A 14,582-nucleotide genomic window follows, 5' to 3' on the forward strand; every position below is an offset into this window, starting at 1 on the left:
GCAAAAAAGTCCATTACACCATGCCTGTATTGTGCACGAGGTTGCCGGTTCAACGCCGTGGACCTCCATTATAATGTGTGGGTCACACATATTTATATAGAAACTGTGTGAAGGGGGGCGGATTGCGGCCGTGGGGTGGCCAGGCGGGGAAAATGGTGCGTGGGGGCGGTGGCCGGCCCCGGGCGGTCGCATGGGGGGGCGGTCGCGCGGGGGGCGAGGGCCATCATCGCCGCTTGCGGCTTTAATTTCCTTTTTTTTTTCGATGACGACCACGGGCATTGGCCTACAGAGCTCAAATTCAAATCACAGATGCGTGATCCGGCCCTGAATGTAATGGACTATGAAGTCTAATAAAACTGAACACTATAGCGTCCACTGCCATAGACATAAAAAGTCCACATTATCTGATTCCTTCTAAATTTGGGGAATACATTTGTATGGCAAGAAGCAAAAAATACATGACGGATATGGGTCATTATTCACGGTTGGCCACCAGGGGCGCAGAGACTCCTTAAAAAAACATTTAAAAATGTTCTACATACATGTGACCAGGAGTGCAGAATCCAAACATGAACGGAACTCAGAAAAAAAGCACATGGCCACTGCACACAATAGTGCCCCCTGTAATACACAAAAGACACAACATTGTCCGATTGGGGAAATAATTATAGGCCTACAAACATGCAAAAATGTCAGTTACACAAAAGCTGTATGCTGGTTCAAAGCCATGGACATCACCAGTATAAAGTAATCGCCACACTGCACTAAAAAATTATGTGAAAGTGGACAGAAAGTGACCTGGGCGATCAGGGAAAATGCATGTGAGGACGGGAGCGACGGGGCGAGGGCCATCATCCCCGCTTACGGTTTTAATTCTATTTAAAATCTGTTTCTGAAACTTAATAAACCTCGAAGTTATTAAAATATCTTGCATAACTGCCTTTTTGGACTTAAAACAACCGCGTTATGTATATGTATGCATATATATATATATATATATATATATATATATATATATATATATATATATATATATATATATATATATATATATATATATATATATATATATATATATATATATAATTGAAAAGTGTATAGGAAAAATAAATGGAAAATGTATTTCCGGAAACTGAGCAGTCCGTCACTTACAGCTTACTGAATAACTTACACATTTTTGCTGTAGTTTTAGTTAATGTTTAAATAATAATAATAATCTAAAAAATAGCAGAATTTCAAATAATACTAGGCTCTAAATTAATTTTTGATTTGATTGATCGTTCTGAACTTATTGAGGAAGACTTCTTTAAGGCTTTCCACACCATGAACACCCTTTCATGTTTTCTTGTCTTGAAAAATTAGGCTTTGGTAGGCTAAGGATTTATGCAGTGAACACTCTTCTAGGCTAAATAGTTTTGTAAAACTAAGTAATGGCACCACCCATATGTTATTTTTGGAGAGGAATACACCAAGGATGCCCTGTGTCCATGTAGCTTATCTTTCCCTCATGGTCAAGCCCAGTACCATTGAAGGCATCTCTATTGCGAGCAAAGAATGTTCCTAAAAGACATTGCACACTTTGCCAATGTACTTCAAACAGGCCTAAATGCATTTTTTTCCAAAGCGTCGATCTCTTCCTAAATTTAAAAAAGTGTGAAGTGTTTCCTCTTAAAAGCTGCGATCAACCTTTTGTAGTCTATATGGCATTGCTGTCAAGGATGAGGTTATTTATTTAGGTCTGTAACCCTAACTAAAGATCACCAGAATACAAAAAATATCAATTTTGATCCTATGATTCCATGAAAAAGATGAAAATCGTTGGACGTTGCCCATTGTCTAAAGCTGAAGGCCTAGGCTGGTGTAAACTACATCCCCCTTTTAAACTTCTTATGGAAAAACAGAATACATTACATTAAAACAAAATCTGTTGTTATTCATTCTTTTAAAAAAAGTTCATGATTTCTTGATTTCTCAACAATGAACAATGCCCTTAAAATGAAATGGCTTCAAAACTTTTTAAAAGATGACACTACCATGTGGAACCTTATTCCAAAATGCCTGACAAAGTTGGACGTTTGTTTTTTCTGCTTTTATGCAATTATAAAATAACCAAAATACCATTGAAACTATCTAACTTCTATCTAAGTAGGAAGCCTATTATTAGCATGGAGTTTTATCTGCAGGAATAATTTCTTACCTCAGTGGTGCTATTTATGGAACAACTCAAATATTGTAAACAAGAAAAAAAGTATACTTTTAAAGACTTGCTATGAGAAAAACATAATTTTGGTCACAGAACTTGTAACCTCAGAAGGTACTTTAACGTTTTATAATGAGTTTGTTCCATTTATAATGTCTGTGGCACTTGGTGAATTTAATGTAAATGTAAATTGTTCATTTTGCGGTAATAATCCTGAGACTGTCCCATTTATTTTGGAACTGCTCATTTACAATAAAATTTTGTAAAGATGTGACTTTGACCTATCTATGTGGAAATTATAAAATTAATTATAAACATATCATATTTGGACTTTCTACAAATGGACTAGAGAGAGACCTGCATTGACTATGATGACTATGAGACTATGATGGAGGATAAAACACAATAAATGAATGACTGTGACCCCATGTATGAGCACAATTTATCACTTGAAGAGACAAGGACACATGGTTAATTAAAACAGCTTGGAAAAAGTCATCATCAAGAGTTATTAAGAAAGAAACCATATAAAATGTTGTACAGTGCACAAAGCAATGCAGATGCTTAGAAGTAATTTATTGTTATTCTGGAAAAACTGTCACAAATACAGTAAATGAAGAGCTAAAAAAATTATACATTGGTTTGATTTACTTGGATTGATTCTGAAAGTAAAAAAAAAAAAAAAAAAAAAAAGTTTTATTTTGTTTAATGAAAAGAAAAAGAAAAAGAAAAAAAGACAATATTAGAAATAGATGGGGTAAAAATTCAAATGGTAAAGGAAACAATTTTTTTTAGGAGTTATGACTGATGAAAGTTTAAACTGGGGGGCTCATACAAATTACACTAATGGCAAAATTTCCAAAGCCATCACTGTGTTGCATAAAGTGAAGTTCTCTTTAAACAGTACTTCATTATTTTCATGATAAAACTCTATAATTGTACTATATTTGATGTACTGTGCAGAAATTTGGGGTTCAATTTGTAAAATGTCCCTACAGCAATTATTTATTCTATAGAAAAGGACCTAGAGAGTTATCACCAATCAACAATCACTGATTACCATCTGACCCATTATTTATCAAATCTAAAGTATTGAAAAGTCATCATACTGTTGACTTAAACAAAGTGCAATGTATTACCTGTAAACATTCAAAGATGTTTCTTTGAGAAAAGAACAAATGACTACAATCTAAAAGAAACATATGTGTTAAAAGAAAAAAACAGATTCAGAACCAAGGGTATGGAATGAAGCATTGCTGTGAAAGGGTTAATTTATGGAAATAGTCTTGACAAAGAAATCAAAGAATTGAGAACAATAATGGCATTTAAGAAATACATTAAAAAAAAAAACAGCTCATTAAGTCAGTATGAAAAGGAAAACTAAGTTGTTGCTTATAAAAGTGCAGATATCTTTTGCAATGGATTAATGTTTGTGCTTTAAATGAAATGTACTGAAATGTTTTAATGTAATGATCAGTGTAAAAGTATTGTCTGGAAAATGGGGCAGATAACATAAGATTCCTCTTCTTTCTGCTCCTTTTCATTCATTTTTTTGTATGTTTAACATTACAACACTATTAATGTTTGTCTTTTTATATTTTATGAATGAAATAAATAAAATAAAAGCCCCACTTTATAAACAATAACAATAGCAAACACTTGAATAAAATATATCTGATTAAGCTTTGTTTTATACTTTGTATTCATCAAAAACATCCAAGACTTATTCAGAGTGTTCAAATCAAACAGGACCATTAAACAGGACTTAGCACAGTGGCCTGAAACACTGTTGATGTCAATATACAGGCTGTATGAGCATCAGCTCAGATGTTTCAGTAGAGCAGGGGATTGTCAAGCACTGCTACTCCAGCTGCCACACCTCCATCCGCGTGGACTGAACTTTTAGTCCTCAGCAGATGTCCTACTTGCTCATTCATCACCATCTCTGTTCCCTGTCTGGAGAAACAAAAATATTGGATAATTAATATGAAAATAAGTGGGCTAGTTATTAGATATTACATCCACTTATCCATCTCAGCACATGATGGATACAGGTCAATCAGAATACACAAATGTGGTCACAGACCATTAAGTACAGTCTAAGACAAGCAGTTGAATGGATGAACCTTAAATAAATTTACCCAAGCAGCGTGTTTTTCTTTGACATACCTGACATAAGCTCCAAACACCCCGAGCTCGCTTAGACAGTTGCTAATAGTGAGTGGACTGTCCCGTCTCAGGAGGTAGTTGTGTGAAGGCGTAGGTTTAATTTTATCCATTAGAATATACATTGTCCTGTCTGAACCCTTTGCCTCCTGAAGCACCTTGCAGATCTCTGATCCATAAATGTTGTTGCCTGCAAAATTCAAGTTTCAAATTAACCAATAAATGGAATTCTGGCTTAAATTTAAACTATTATGAGTGCAAAAAAATTCTTTAAAAAGGGATAGGATAAGGTATTTGAATATTTAAGTAAGATCTCTTGTCAGAGAATAACCAAGACTGGAATTAAATCTAAAATATTGACGATGGACATGGAATTGTATTTGTGGACATTTTGCATTCATTATTCAACAAGTGCCGCTAAGCACCCGTCAGTGGGCCACCGGGTGAAGGTTTGTTTGTTTTTTTTAGGCACTGTCCCTGGTCATAAAGCAGTAAATAATGTCCTCTTTAGAGTTCATGTGAGATAAGACAGTGTACACACTAATCACAAAGGCTTTGGTTTAGTTTTTTTAAACCTGAATAAATTTCAGAGTTGAAAACACTGAGACAATTTTGATTTTCATTTCATTGATAATAGAAAAGAAAAAAAAGTCTATTGACTGTACCTCCTCCTTCTCTCTGAGGCTTTAACACATATCGCTCAGGATCTTGCAAGGCCATCGCAACAGTTTTATCTCCTTCTAGGCCCTAGTGACAACAGACAGTTTAGAAGCATTGCTATACACCACAATTTTTGTTACTAGGAATCTAGACTTACCATGTCCAGAGTGTAGAGGCCGGCAAAGGTGGCTCTGATCTGTTCAACCACTTGGAGTTCATTGGGAAAGAACCGTTCCAGAACTCCTGGCTGGGCCAACACCTGTTGCACTTTCTTGGTTCCAGTCAAATGAGTGGCAATATCTGGACATTTTATAGCTGAGGAGCGCTCCAACATCAGCCGAGTGTCCCAGTCCTAGAAGACAGCATTGTTAGAATAAATATAACATAGAATAAAACATGTATAAATATTGCTTTTGCTACCCATATTTATAAATATTGAATTTTTTTTAATGCTCTGAGCTTTTGAATCATGCTGGTCCTGAAATGACAAGGCTTCTGAATAATTAGTGCTGAAGTGAAGTTGTGAAAGCTTTTAGTTTTTGAAATCTTTAACCAAACAGCAGGCACACTGGGCAGCCACGCATAAGAAAGTTTGTTTTACTCTTGGAAGCATGTGACCCTTGGTTCATAGCTCTACATAAGAATAGAGCATGTACTTTCATCACATGGCCTCCAGTTGTGAAGATAGTTAAATAAAACCCTAATCATGTAATAAATAGAAATTTTACCATCAAGCAAACCTTTTTAATATAATATGCGTTTCAGCAACAGGGATCAGTTACCTATATTTAAAAAATGCATTTTGATCATTTTGCAAAAAAATGCAAAAATATAACTATGATAAGCCTAGTCGTTAGACTGCAGAAATATTATTCTTATATATTATATATATCTTATTTGTCTTAATGTGAACGCGTAATACATATTTTTTTGGTTTAGTGTCATACAGTTCTCTCTCCTGCGAGACACAAAATAAGGTGCTTGGCTGGGTTTAAAAGCACATGGATAAAACACAGGTGCGGGCGGATCACGGCCACTTGGGGGAATTAAGTGTCGTGAGTCATGTTCTACAGGTGTCAGAATAAATAATACTTTTTATTTGACAAAAATCTGCGTCTAGTTACAAAAATTGAATGAATGAATGAAAGACAAGCCAATGCAGCCATCAAAGATTTGAAAGCGTACACTGCCAGGTTAACCTTGTTCTAACACATAAGCAACTGTGTAATGAAACAACATGCATAGGCAAGAACTGAGCACATCAGATATCAAACTTGTTTTTATACAACTTATATGCTAGTAATTTTTTTTGCCAAATTGAGTTCTTTGTATAATTCTACTCTCCAGACTCTGCTACACCTATGTCATTAGCTCTGTCCTCGGCCAATCAGACAGACTTTTACAGCCAGAAAACACTAGTCATCTATGTGTGCCATAGAAACGCATTGTAGTCCCCATAAAACACATATTATCTTAAAATTCTGATTCAGAACTGTTAATACTAGTTCAAATTACTTCAACCTTATTTGCTCTAAATATGCTTTCAGTCTATTATTTGAATTATGACTTTATTTCACCTTTTTTCATCATATTTTTATGTTAAACTATAAGGAAACAATGCCAATGCAAGGGAATTGTGAAACAGTAAATTGTGATTAAAGATTTCTCTATAGGGTTATTGTAAGTATTTCATAATCATCAATACATTATTATAAATTTAATCTATACTTCAAAAATAATAAACATAGATGTATAATATTATAATAAAAGGTTTGGCATTCTAGTAGAAAGGGTCAACCAAAGACTTTACTAGATTATAAATTAGCCATGACATAATAACAGTGACAATCAGAAAAGTCACAATGTTTCTCTTCCCAATATTTATAAAAATCATATTTGATACGAGGACATGACTAGTTTGTGTGCCCACTGATTTAATATGGTGTAAACTTTGTTACAACAGTCAGCAACAACCCTGTCACCATGTTTTTAACTCTACTCAACTATGTCACTAAGTCACAACTAAGTCACTATGACAGTAGAGTCTATTTAATGAAATTCATTTACTGAAAAGTCTTGAAAAGTGACTTAGGCAATTATGCTCTGAGGCTAACAATATGATACAATGTGTTGTATTATATGCAATATGTTGTATGTTAAGGAATGTAAATCAATTCAGACCTGTTGCGATTTATACTGCTGAGGGACATAACCGTTTCTATAATACACCACAGCGACCTCCATGCCATCTCTGAAAGGAAAAAAGGTAAACAGTAAATAAATATTTATTTGAGATACTTGCATTCTTGCATCTTGTTTCTAAGAAGTTAGTAGTAAGGAAAGTACTCCAGACAGTAAGCCAGTAGTCCTGCTATAACAAGCCAATTTTACCTCTGGGCATAATTAAACTACATAATTAAAGTATAGACAAAACCTTACATAAAAAGCCTTTTCTCCTTATCCAGTGAGCCTCGTGCATGCACATCTTCAAATGTTCTTTGGATTGTGAAAATATTTCTTGGAAAATAAAAAAAAGTAAAAAGTTCAAACTTGCAAATTACAAGTCCATATACTATATTTTAGTACACAGGACGTTAACCACCTACAGCTTCATCAGTTCCATTTCGACACATCTTTGATCATAAATGTTTCTTTCAGTGTCAGACACTAGGATCAGGACCACAGCTCTGGGAAAAAAAGCTTAAACTTACTAAACTTACTAAATGGTTTACAGTGCTCTTTAAAACATTTGAGAAAACATGATTATGAATTATTGTACCTGACTGATCTATACAGCTCCTTGGCCTTGGCGATGGCTCTGGCCAGACCAGCTGCTGGGTTGTTGTCCAGAATGGCCATGCTGTCCTCCAAACGCCCAGCCACTTTTAGAATATGTCTAATAAACAAATATCAAACAATTAGCAGTCATTCTCTGTGAATGTCAGGTTTTAGGATGGCTATTATACAGTTTTATAAAATAATAGCTATAGAAATTTACAGTTGACCTACTTCTTTTGTGTTATTTATTTAGGACTTACTTGTGTACACAGACAATGCCTGCAGACAAACCTCCAAAACTGGCAGAAATTGTGTTGATTTCAATCTGTTTGAGTGCAGAAGACCCATCTTCCTTTTGGTCCAGCATGTAGTCTGAGCGGTTCAGACCCAGCACTACAGACTAGAAAAAACAGAAGAAAGTAAAGGAGAATGGAATGAATAGAACAAACCATAGACTGGTAGACTACAACATACCTGAGAACTGCCTTCCTTCAGTATTTGTTTGTGGATTTTAAACAATCTTGATGTGAAATCATCCACTTCTACAGTGCTATTTACAAAAAAATAGATTATACATATGTAACACAACCAGAAGAATTTGTGCTCGAGTAAGAATATTTGTAGAATAGAACATAAAAACTACTAAACAATGTCCTGCCATTTCATTGAGGCATTTCACTGTAGCAAGCAGCTGATGGTCATTTATGCATTATTACTGTTGTACTCCTGTTTACTACAGGACCCAGAGTCTGATTTTTTTTAAATAATCACAAGTAGGGCAAGTACGGGATAGGGGAAGTTAATGAAAGTTTTTTTTTTTCATAATGTGCCCCCTTTTATTCTGCTCAGCTTCATAGAAACAAAACATAGGATACAAAAACTCAACCTGGCCAGTGCCTCCTGTAGGAAATCTGCGTTTTGGCTGATTTTATCAACTAGACTGTTGTAGTGCGTCTGTACGTCCAGAGCCTGCTGGAACACAGCTTTAGGCACAGGTGTGGGGAAGAGGGTGAAGGGCGCGTACGTAACCAACTGCAGAACAAATACAATGGACTTTTGTTAAGAAAAGTAGATTTTGAGGATGTGCTTTGTCTGTTGAAGTCAGTGTACCTCTGATGAGTTGGGAGCTTCTTTTGTTCTCATTAGTACACCATTCAAAAGTGCTGCGTCTTTGGCAGTCTTTGCTAGGTCTGCCACCACTGCTGTATCCTTCATGATGTCACGTATGTCCTGGGCCATGTTTCTTTACCTGAATCACAAGTACAGAAATAATATGGATTTGGAGTTGATTCTGCTTATCTGAATGGGTGTAAAGCGTTTCTGAATATAGACTATTCATAAAATACATTGACAAGTAAAACCGTTATTATAGTTCCATGTAAACAGTATAATGACTACAACTTGACTCTGTACTTTCTGAAAAATAAAACTGAGTGAAATGAAAATCGTACAAGTTGCTGGTATGACGGGTTGTCTGGACATAGACTTGTATCTAAAAAGAGGACAGAGATAATAGCCTCGAGACTCGAGGAGTAGGCTACTCACCTATAGAAAACAGAAAGCGACAGCAAAATGTCTCAATATGTGTCAGGCTGTTACCTTATAATAAAATGTCCAGTCTTTAAACTTGGCTTGTTGCTCTCGCACCAGTTTTCAACCAGAATACCAAATGGACTTTACTATGTCCACCCGAGGATGACACGAGAGCAGCACTTGTGTTCTATTGGCTGAAGTCTGCTCGTTATTCAAATAGATCCAGGAGCGTGCTCCCCGGGCTGGCTCAACCAGACACTTCCTGTTTCTTTTAACCAATGGAAATGTTTGTTATTCAACAACAAAGACCTGAGCTCCGCCCATCCGCTCACACTGCACGAGGCTTGAGGGGAAAAGTGTTTATCGAGCATTAGTCAGCGTTTTGACAGACCTTTCTACTGACTCTGGGGTATGTTGCCTTACAGAGGTGGTTACCTGGTTCAGTCATTCAATTTACGCGCTAATTTTCATAAACGTTTATGTATTTTGTTGTGTTTTTTTCGTATCAACCTCAAGTACTCATCGGGACATACATACAATCACGCTTTCTATATTTCAAAATTATGTATTTATTCAATTTCTGTCTCCTTGAAGGAGTACTTTGTAACTTTTCTGGTAGAGGGTCTTCCACCTGAATGTCTTCATGATGTTAATCCTCTGCCTGGAATGTTCCACAGTACGGCATTAAACTTCTATCTGCATGGAAATAAAGAGAAAGGTCGCATAGTGCACCTTTAAATCGTATCATTTATTACAGGCGTAATGGTAGTACTGTTTTAGTCCTGTATTTCAGCTTCTACCCCATCCCAGCAGGTGGAGCTAAAGCTTTATATTCACAGACTTCCCTGTAATCTGCTTTTTCCAGAATAAACAACACACTGTTCTAGGGCTCTGTAAACAGGATCTAGACCTTTCTCAGTATATCAAATGTGCTCAGAATGTTAGAAGTGGGGCTGGGATTATTGCACTTCAGCTTGGGGGAGTGACACGTGACAAGAGTTCATTCATTTAGGCAGAAGCAGACAGGGATCACTGGACTGTGACTGTACTCTTCCCTTTGTTTTTTTGTGTCCATTTGTAGATGGAGAGTGGACAGCTGTCGAGAGCCGAAGCGTTGGCGTGCACAGGCTGCAGACATGCGTGCCATGTGATGCTCTTCTCCGACACCAAGAGTCAGCTGTTTGGACAGATTCCTATTCGACACATTATATTAGTAAGAAGAGTAATATTCCCACAATTTTCAAAATGTATCAAACTGAATTCTGATCATGATCTCACCCTGATATTAACTGCCATTCTGGATAAGAGGGTATACTACAATTGCAATTGAATGTTTTTTTTTCCTCTTTTTTTCTCCACTCACTGGTATTATCAACTACCATCAATTTTGGCAACTGCATTCATAATAAAATGCATAACATGAGGATATCTGTGAGTGCCTGAGTCAGTACTGTTTTCAGAAGTGTTTCAGTCTGGCCTGTGTCACTTCCACAGATGCAGATGCGCTTTGACGGTCTGCTGGGTTTCCCCGGTGGGTAAGTACTCCAACTGCTTTTGTTCTCTTCAGAGCTCAGCACAGGTACATTTAGTTGTGAAGCATGTTGATTCTATGCATACACACTCGGAGAATAAACTGCTCCAAATACCTTTTTAATGAAGCTTTTTTGTGTGTTAATGAACACATTAACACAGATTAAAGTACATTACAAAATGCCAGCAAAACCTAGATGTGCTGTGCATTACGAGCAATAATTTGCCACTGATAAATAGAAACTTACTGTTAGTCAGTGTGCTTTCAGTTAGGCAACTGACAAAATCAGAAATTAACCATTTATTAGTATAATGGTTTGTACAAGCAATACAGCTGCACCAATTCACCACCAGGCGCAGGTTCATTATGCTTTTTACCAACGTACATCTCATTTGGAACCCTAGTTTTGTAAACCCATCAAAAGAAAGCCTGGAAGAAGGCCTGAGCAGGGAGCTGTTGGAGGAGATTGGAGTGGCCGTTCCCATCTTAGAGGAGAACCATGTGAATTCCTGCTATGCTCCACCCTCTCCCTCTTCATCATCGTCTTCCTCTCGTCTGATATTACACTTTTACATGAAAAAGATGGAAGAGGAACAGATTCTTGACATAGAGCGCGCAGCTGCATCTACAGCCGTAGACCACGGGCATGAGGTACTGGTAGAGTAAGGTTTTTCAAAAATGTTTAAGAAAACTTTGTTATCGAACCATGGAAATGCCACATTCCCCAGACCCCCACTCTCACATCAATGCAAATAAAAATAAAATATAGTGAAATATCCTGCAAAACAGGAAAGTTGCCATCGCCATGCCTACATTATTGAAGTGTGCTGCATAAGCAGAGGTATTTTTGTTATTATTTTTTTACCAATGAAAAAGACTAGGTTAGATTTTATTGTATTAGTTTCAAAATGTTCTGCTTTGTCCATGATTATATTTCACTTTCTTTGCAGGTGTTGGGAATGGTCCGAGTCCCACTTTACCAAACTAAAAATGGAGGAGGTCTGTCTTTGTTCCTGTCTCACTCTTTTATTGGGAACGCCCGGCTACAGCTGGTGGACTGTTTGCTGCGCTTTGGTCTCATCCCTGCAAAACACTTACACAAAGCCCTCATTCGCTCTGTGGAGACACACAAACATACTGCCCAAGACCTCAGATCAGCTCTGGACCTCATACAGCAGAAACTGAACTGACTCTACTGCACATGCACAAGCCTTCTTCCAGGGGCCTGCAAATATTATTCAAAGTAGCCTTCATTGAAGAAAAATAATTGTCAGTCATACTTTACTTTTCTTTTCTTTTTTTTATTAAAATCTTGAAGAGCTCTTTTAAATTTATTAAGTGTTTTTTTTTTTTTAAAGAAGCTAGGTCATACAACCTTTATTCTTGCTTTATAATCCTTGATTAGCTTGTTCTGTTTTGGTAATAACATATAGGAATTTGTAATTGCCTTAACTGCACCTCTGGAAGAAAGGGTGTCAGCCACATCACCTTTAATAAAAAGGCCCCTGCCCTTCATTTCTGAACTTAGTTGTAGCGACTGCATGCCACAAGCATCCGACTTTTGAGTGCTAAAGTTTATGTTATTAGCCTTTATATTCACTTGGGCCTTTTAAACTACATTAGGGAAAACTGTCAGCGTAAATAAAGGCTGAGGTCCATGGGGATAAATATCAAGTTTGGCCTTTTCTTCTGTGACACTGAAAAAAATAATGTTATGCCCTCTATATTTCTGACTTTTGCCTGTCTAATGTTGTGTTGACTGCTACAACAAAAATGAAATATCTTGGGCATATTATCACTGCAGACATGGCGGATGATGGTGATATTTATAGACAATGTAGGATGTTGAATGCTCAAGCAAATACTCTTATGCGCAAATTTGGTTCTTGTACTGATGATGTAAAGTTGATATTGTTTAAATAATATTGTACACCTCTGTACACAGCCCACCTCTGGACTAATTACAGAGCTAGTCTGCAAAGGCTGCAGTTGGCCTGCTTTGCGGGTGCTCCTAAGGAGGCTGCGATGGACTAGTGTGACCAAGATGTTTGTTAGTGTATGAGTGAACACTTTGCAAGCTACACTATGAACTTTAATGTACAGTTTTATTTGAATAAGTTAGAAAATAAAATAATGTCACTCACAAATATAAAAATCAGTGTAATATTCTATCAGTCCAAGATGTGGAGACACTGGTATGGTTGCATTTTTAAAACATAAATGTTTATTGTTGTTATTGTTACTATCCTTGTCTGTTAAAAATGAGTTTGGAATAAAGATGAATTGAATCGAATATATAAAATATATTAAAAAAATATGCTTTGTTAATACCAAAACAACATAGACGTCAATCCTTTGGTCATGCTGTTTTGATAAACACATCTCAGTGTGTGCTTGCCCTTTATATGTTTAGGAAACCCTTCCTCAAGTCTCCCACAGAAAATGACAGTCGATTTTTCTCTCTGCTTCCAAGCAAATTTAAAAAAAATAATGTTAGTAATCTGCATATTTCTTGTGACATTTTTATAGATTATCTGTCAACAGGAAAGTCACCAATGCCTACAGGTGATGTAGTGTTGGTTTAAACCAACACTACATCAATAGACAATAGACAGCATATACAACACCAAGGCATTAGTACCATCTTATGTAGAAGCTATAGATGTCCTGTGATTTGCAATATCTTGATATTTTTTCTTCTGAAATCAGGCACTGCACTGGTGCAATCTGAGGATTAATTATGTCCGTGACTTACTCTAGCCTGCAGCTCAAGACTTGATTCTGTTTAAATGTACCCTCGGTGCATATAATGTGGCTGCACCAGATGTTTCTAACCTCATTGGGCTGTGAGGAGGACCAGACAACTGGAAGTGTGCATATTTTCAATATTACATTGTATTGCTTTTTTTCCTTTTTTTCCTTTTTCATTTATCTATTTATTTATTTATTTATTTATTTATTTATTTATTTATTTATTTATTTATTTATTTATTTATTTATTTATTTATTTATTTATTTTGTATATGAAGATTATTTCGACCATGATTGTTGCGTGTAGTGTGAGCTGCAGCCATTGTAATAAACCAATGCTTGGGTTAAAGTGAAGAAAAGCATGCATCATGTTCCCTCAGCCTTCATACCAATCCCATGTGCCTTTTAATCACTGCAGATGGTTAATTTACAAAAAAGGGGAAAAAAAGGTGTTAAACAAATGTATGCAGATGTGCCTAAAATGGCCCGTTTGGGGAGATAGAAATCATATTTGTCAGTTTTTCAGCTGTCAAGAGGGGAAAAAAACTGCACCGCATCCGGCAGCAACAGACAGGAAGCGCTAGAGTAGAAACCATGATCGTTGTGGTCCAGAACATGGGTAATATTTTGAGTAAGCTTATGTCAGCGTGAGGAAATGCCTTGTTCTGTCAGCCTGCACCTTGCAATCGCAGGATGCAGTCATGTGACTGTGTTGTTAGGGCGAATAACACAAGGTCATCAGGAAAGCATTTGGAGCGAGAGAGGGATGGAGTGAGGAGGGAGGAAGGCGGGGGGTATCAACGGATGGATAGAGGAGCAGGAGGAAAAGATGGTATATTCATAGCAGCAGCCGTATTTATAGGCGCCCGGAGGAGAGGATGGAGTGGGGGGCGGGGCTTCAACTGAGCGATCGACTAGGAGAGGGGGAGAGAGAGAGGCTTAGGAGGGAAGGAAGAAAGGGAG

At 36.8% G+C, this 14,582-nt stretch overlaps 2 protein-coding genes across 2 annotated transcripts; one reads left to right on the plus strand and one right to left on the minus strand.

The window, feature by feature from the left end:
- Positions 1-2,739: 2,739 nt before the first annotated feature.
- Positions 2,740-9,506, minus strand: gss (glutathione synthetase). Its single transcript, XM_033969479.2, has 13 exons — positions 9,404-9,506; positions 8,915-9,053; positions 8,691-8,836; positions 8,279-8,354; positions 8,065-8,204; positions 7,806-7,922; positions 7,633-7,713; positions 7,466-7,543; positions 7,208-7,277; positions 5,184-5,378; positions 5,032-5,113; positions 4,370-4,556; positions 2,740-4,156 (listed from the first exon to the last, which is right to left on the minus strand). Exons 2-13 carry the CDS (start codon positions 9,041-9,043, stop codon positions 4,033-4,035), a joined length of 1,425 nt encoding a protein of 474 aa, XP_033825370.1. The 5' UTR covers positions 9,044-9,053; positions 9,404-9,506; the 3' UTR covers positions 2,740-4,032.
- Positions 9,507-9,680: 174 nt separating this feature from the next.
- zgc:103759 (U8 snoRNA-decapping enzyme) lies at positions 9,681-13,155 on the plus strand. Its single transcript, XM_033969776.2, has 5 exons — positions 9,681-9,746; positions 10,419-10,550; positions 10,832-10,872; positions 11,273-11,519; positions 11,819-13,155. Exons 2-5 carry the CDS (start codon positions 10,419-10,421, stop codon positions 12,056-12,058), a joined length of 660 nt encoding a protein of 219 aa, XP_033825667.1. The 5' UTR covers positions 9,681-9,746; the 3' UTR covers positions 12,059-13,155.
- Positions 13,156-14,582: the final 1,427 nt, after the last annotated feature.

Source organism: Periophthalmus magnuspinnatus, chromosome 7 (assembly GCF_009829125.3).
Source record: "Periophthalmus magnuspinnatus isolate fPerMag1 chromosome 7, fPerMag1.2.pri, whole genome shotgun sequence".
Lineage (NCBI taxonomy): Eukaryota > Metazoa > Chordata > Actinopteri > Gobiiformes > Gobiidae > Periophthalmus > Periophthalmus magnuspinnatus.

Bases quoted from the DNA above. Each gene is read 5' to 3' on its own strand.
- gss (XM_033969479.2), bottom strand. From the start codon at position 9,043: ATGGCCCAGGACATACGTGACATCATGAAGGATACAGCAGTGGTGGCA. The intron at 8,837-8,914 runs GTACACTGACTT...TTTGTTCTGCAG, and splicing joins AAGCTCCCAACTCATCAGAG to TTGGTTACGTACGCGCCCTT. The intron at 7,923-8,064 runs GTAAGTCCTAAA...TTTGTTTATTAG, and splicing joins GGCATTGTCTGTGTACACAA to ACATATTCTAAAAGTGGCTG.
- zgc:103759 (XM_033969776.2), top strand. From the start codon at position 10,419: ATGGAGAGTGGACAGCTGTCGAGAGCCGAAGCGTTGGCGTGCACAGGC. The intron at 10,873-11,272 runs GTAAGTACTCCA...TTGGAACCCTAG, and splicing joins CTGCTGGGTTTCCCCGGTGG to TTTTGTAAACCCATCAAAAG. The intron at 11,520-11,818 runs GTACTGGTAGAG...CTTTCTTTGCAG, and splicing joins CCGTAGACCACGGGCATGAG to GTGTTGGGAATGGTCCGAGT.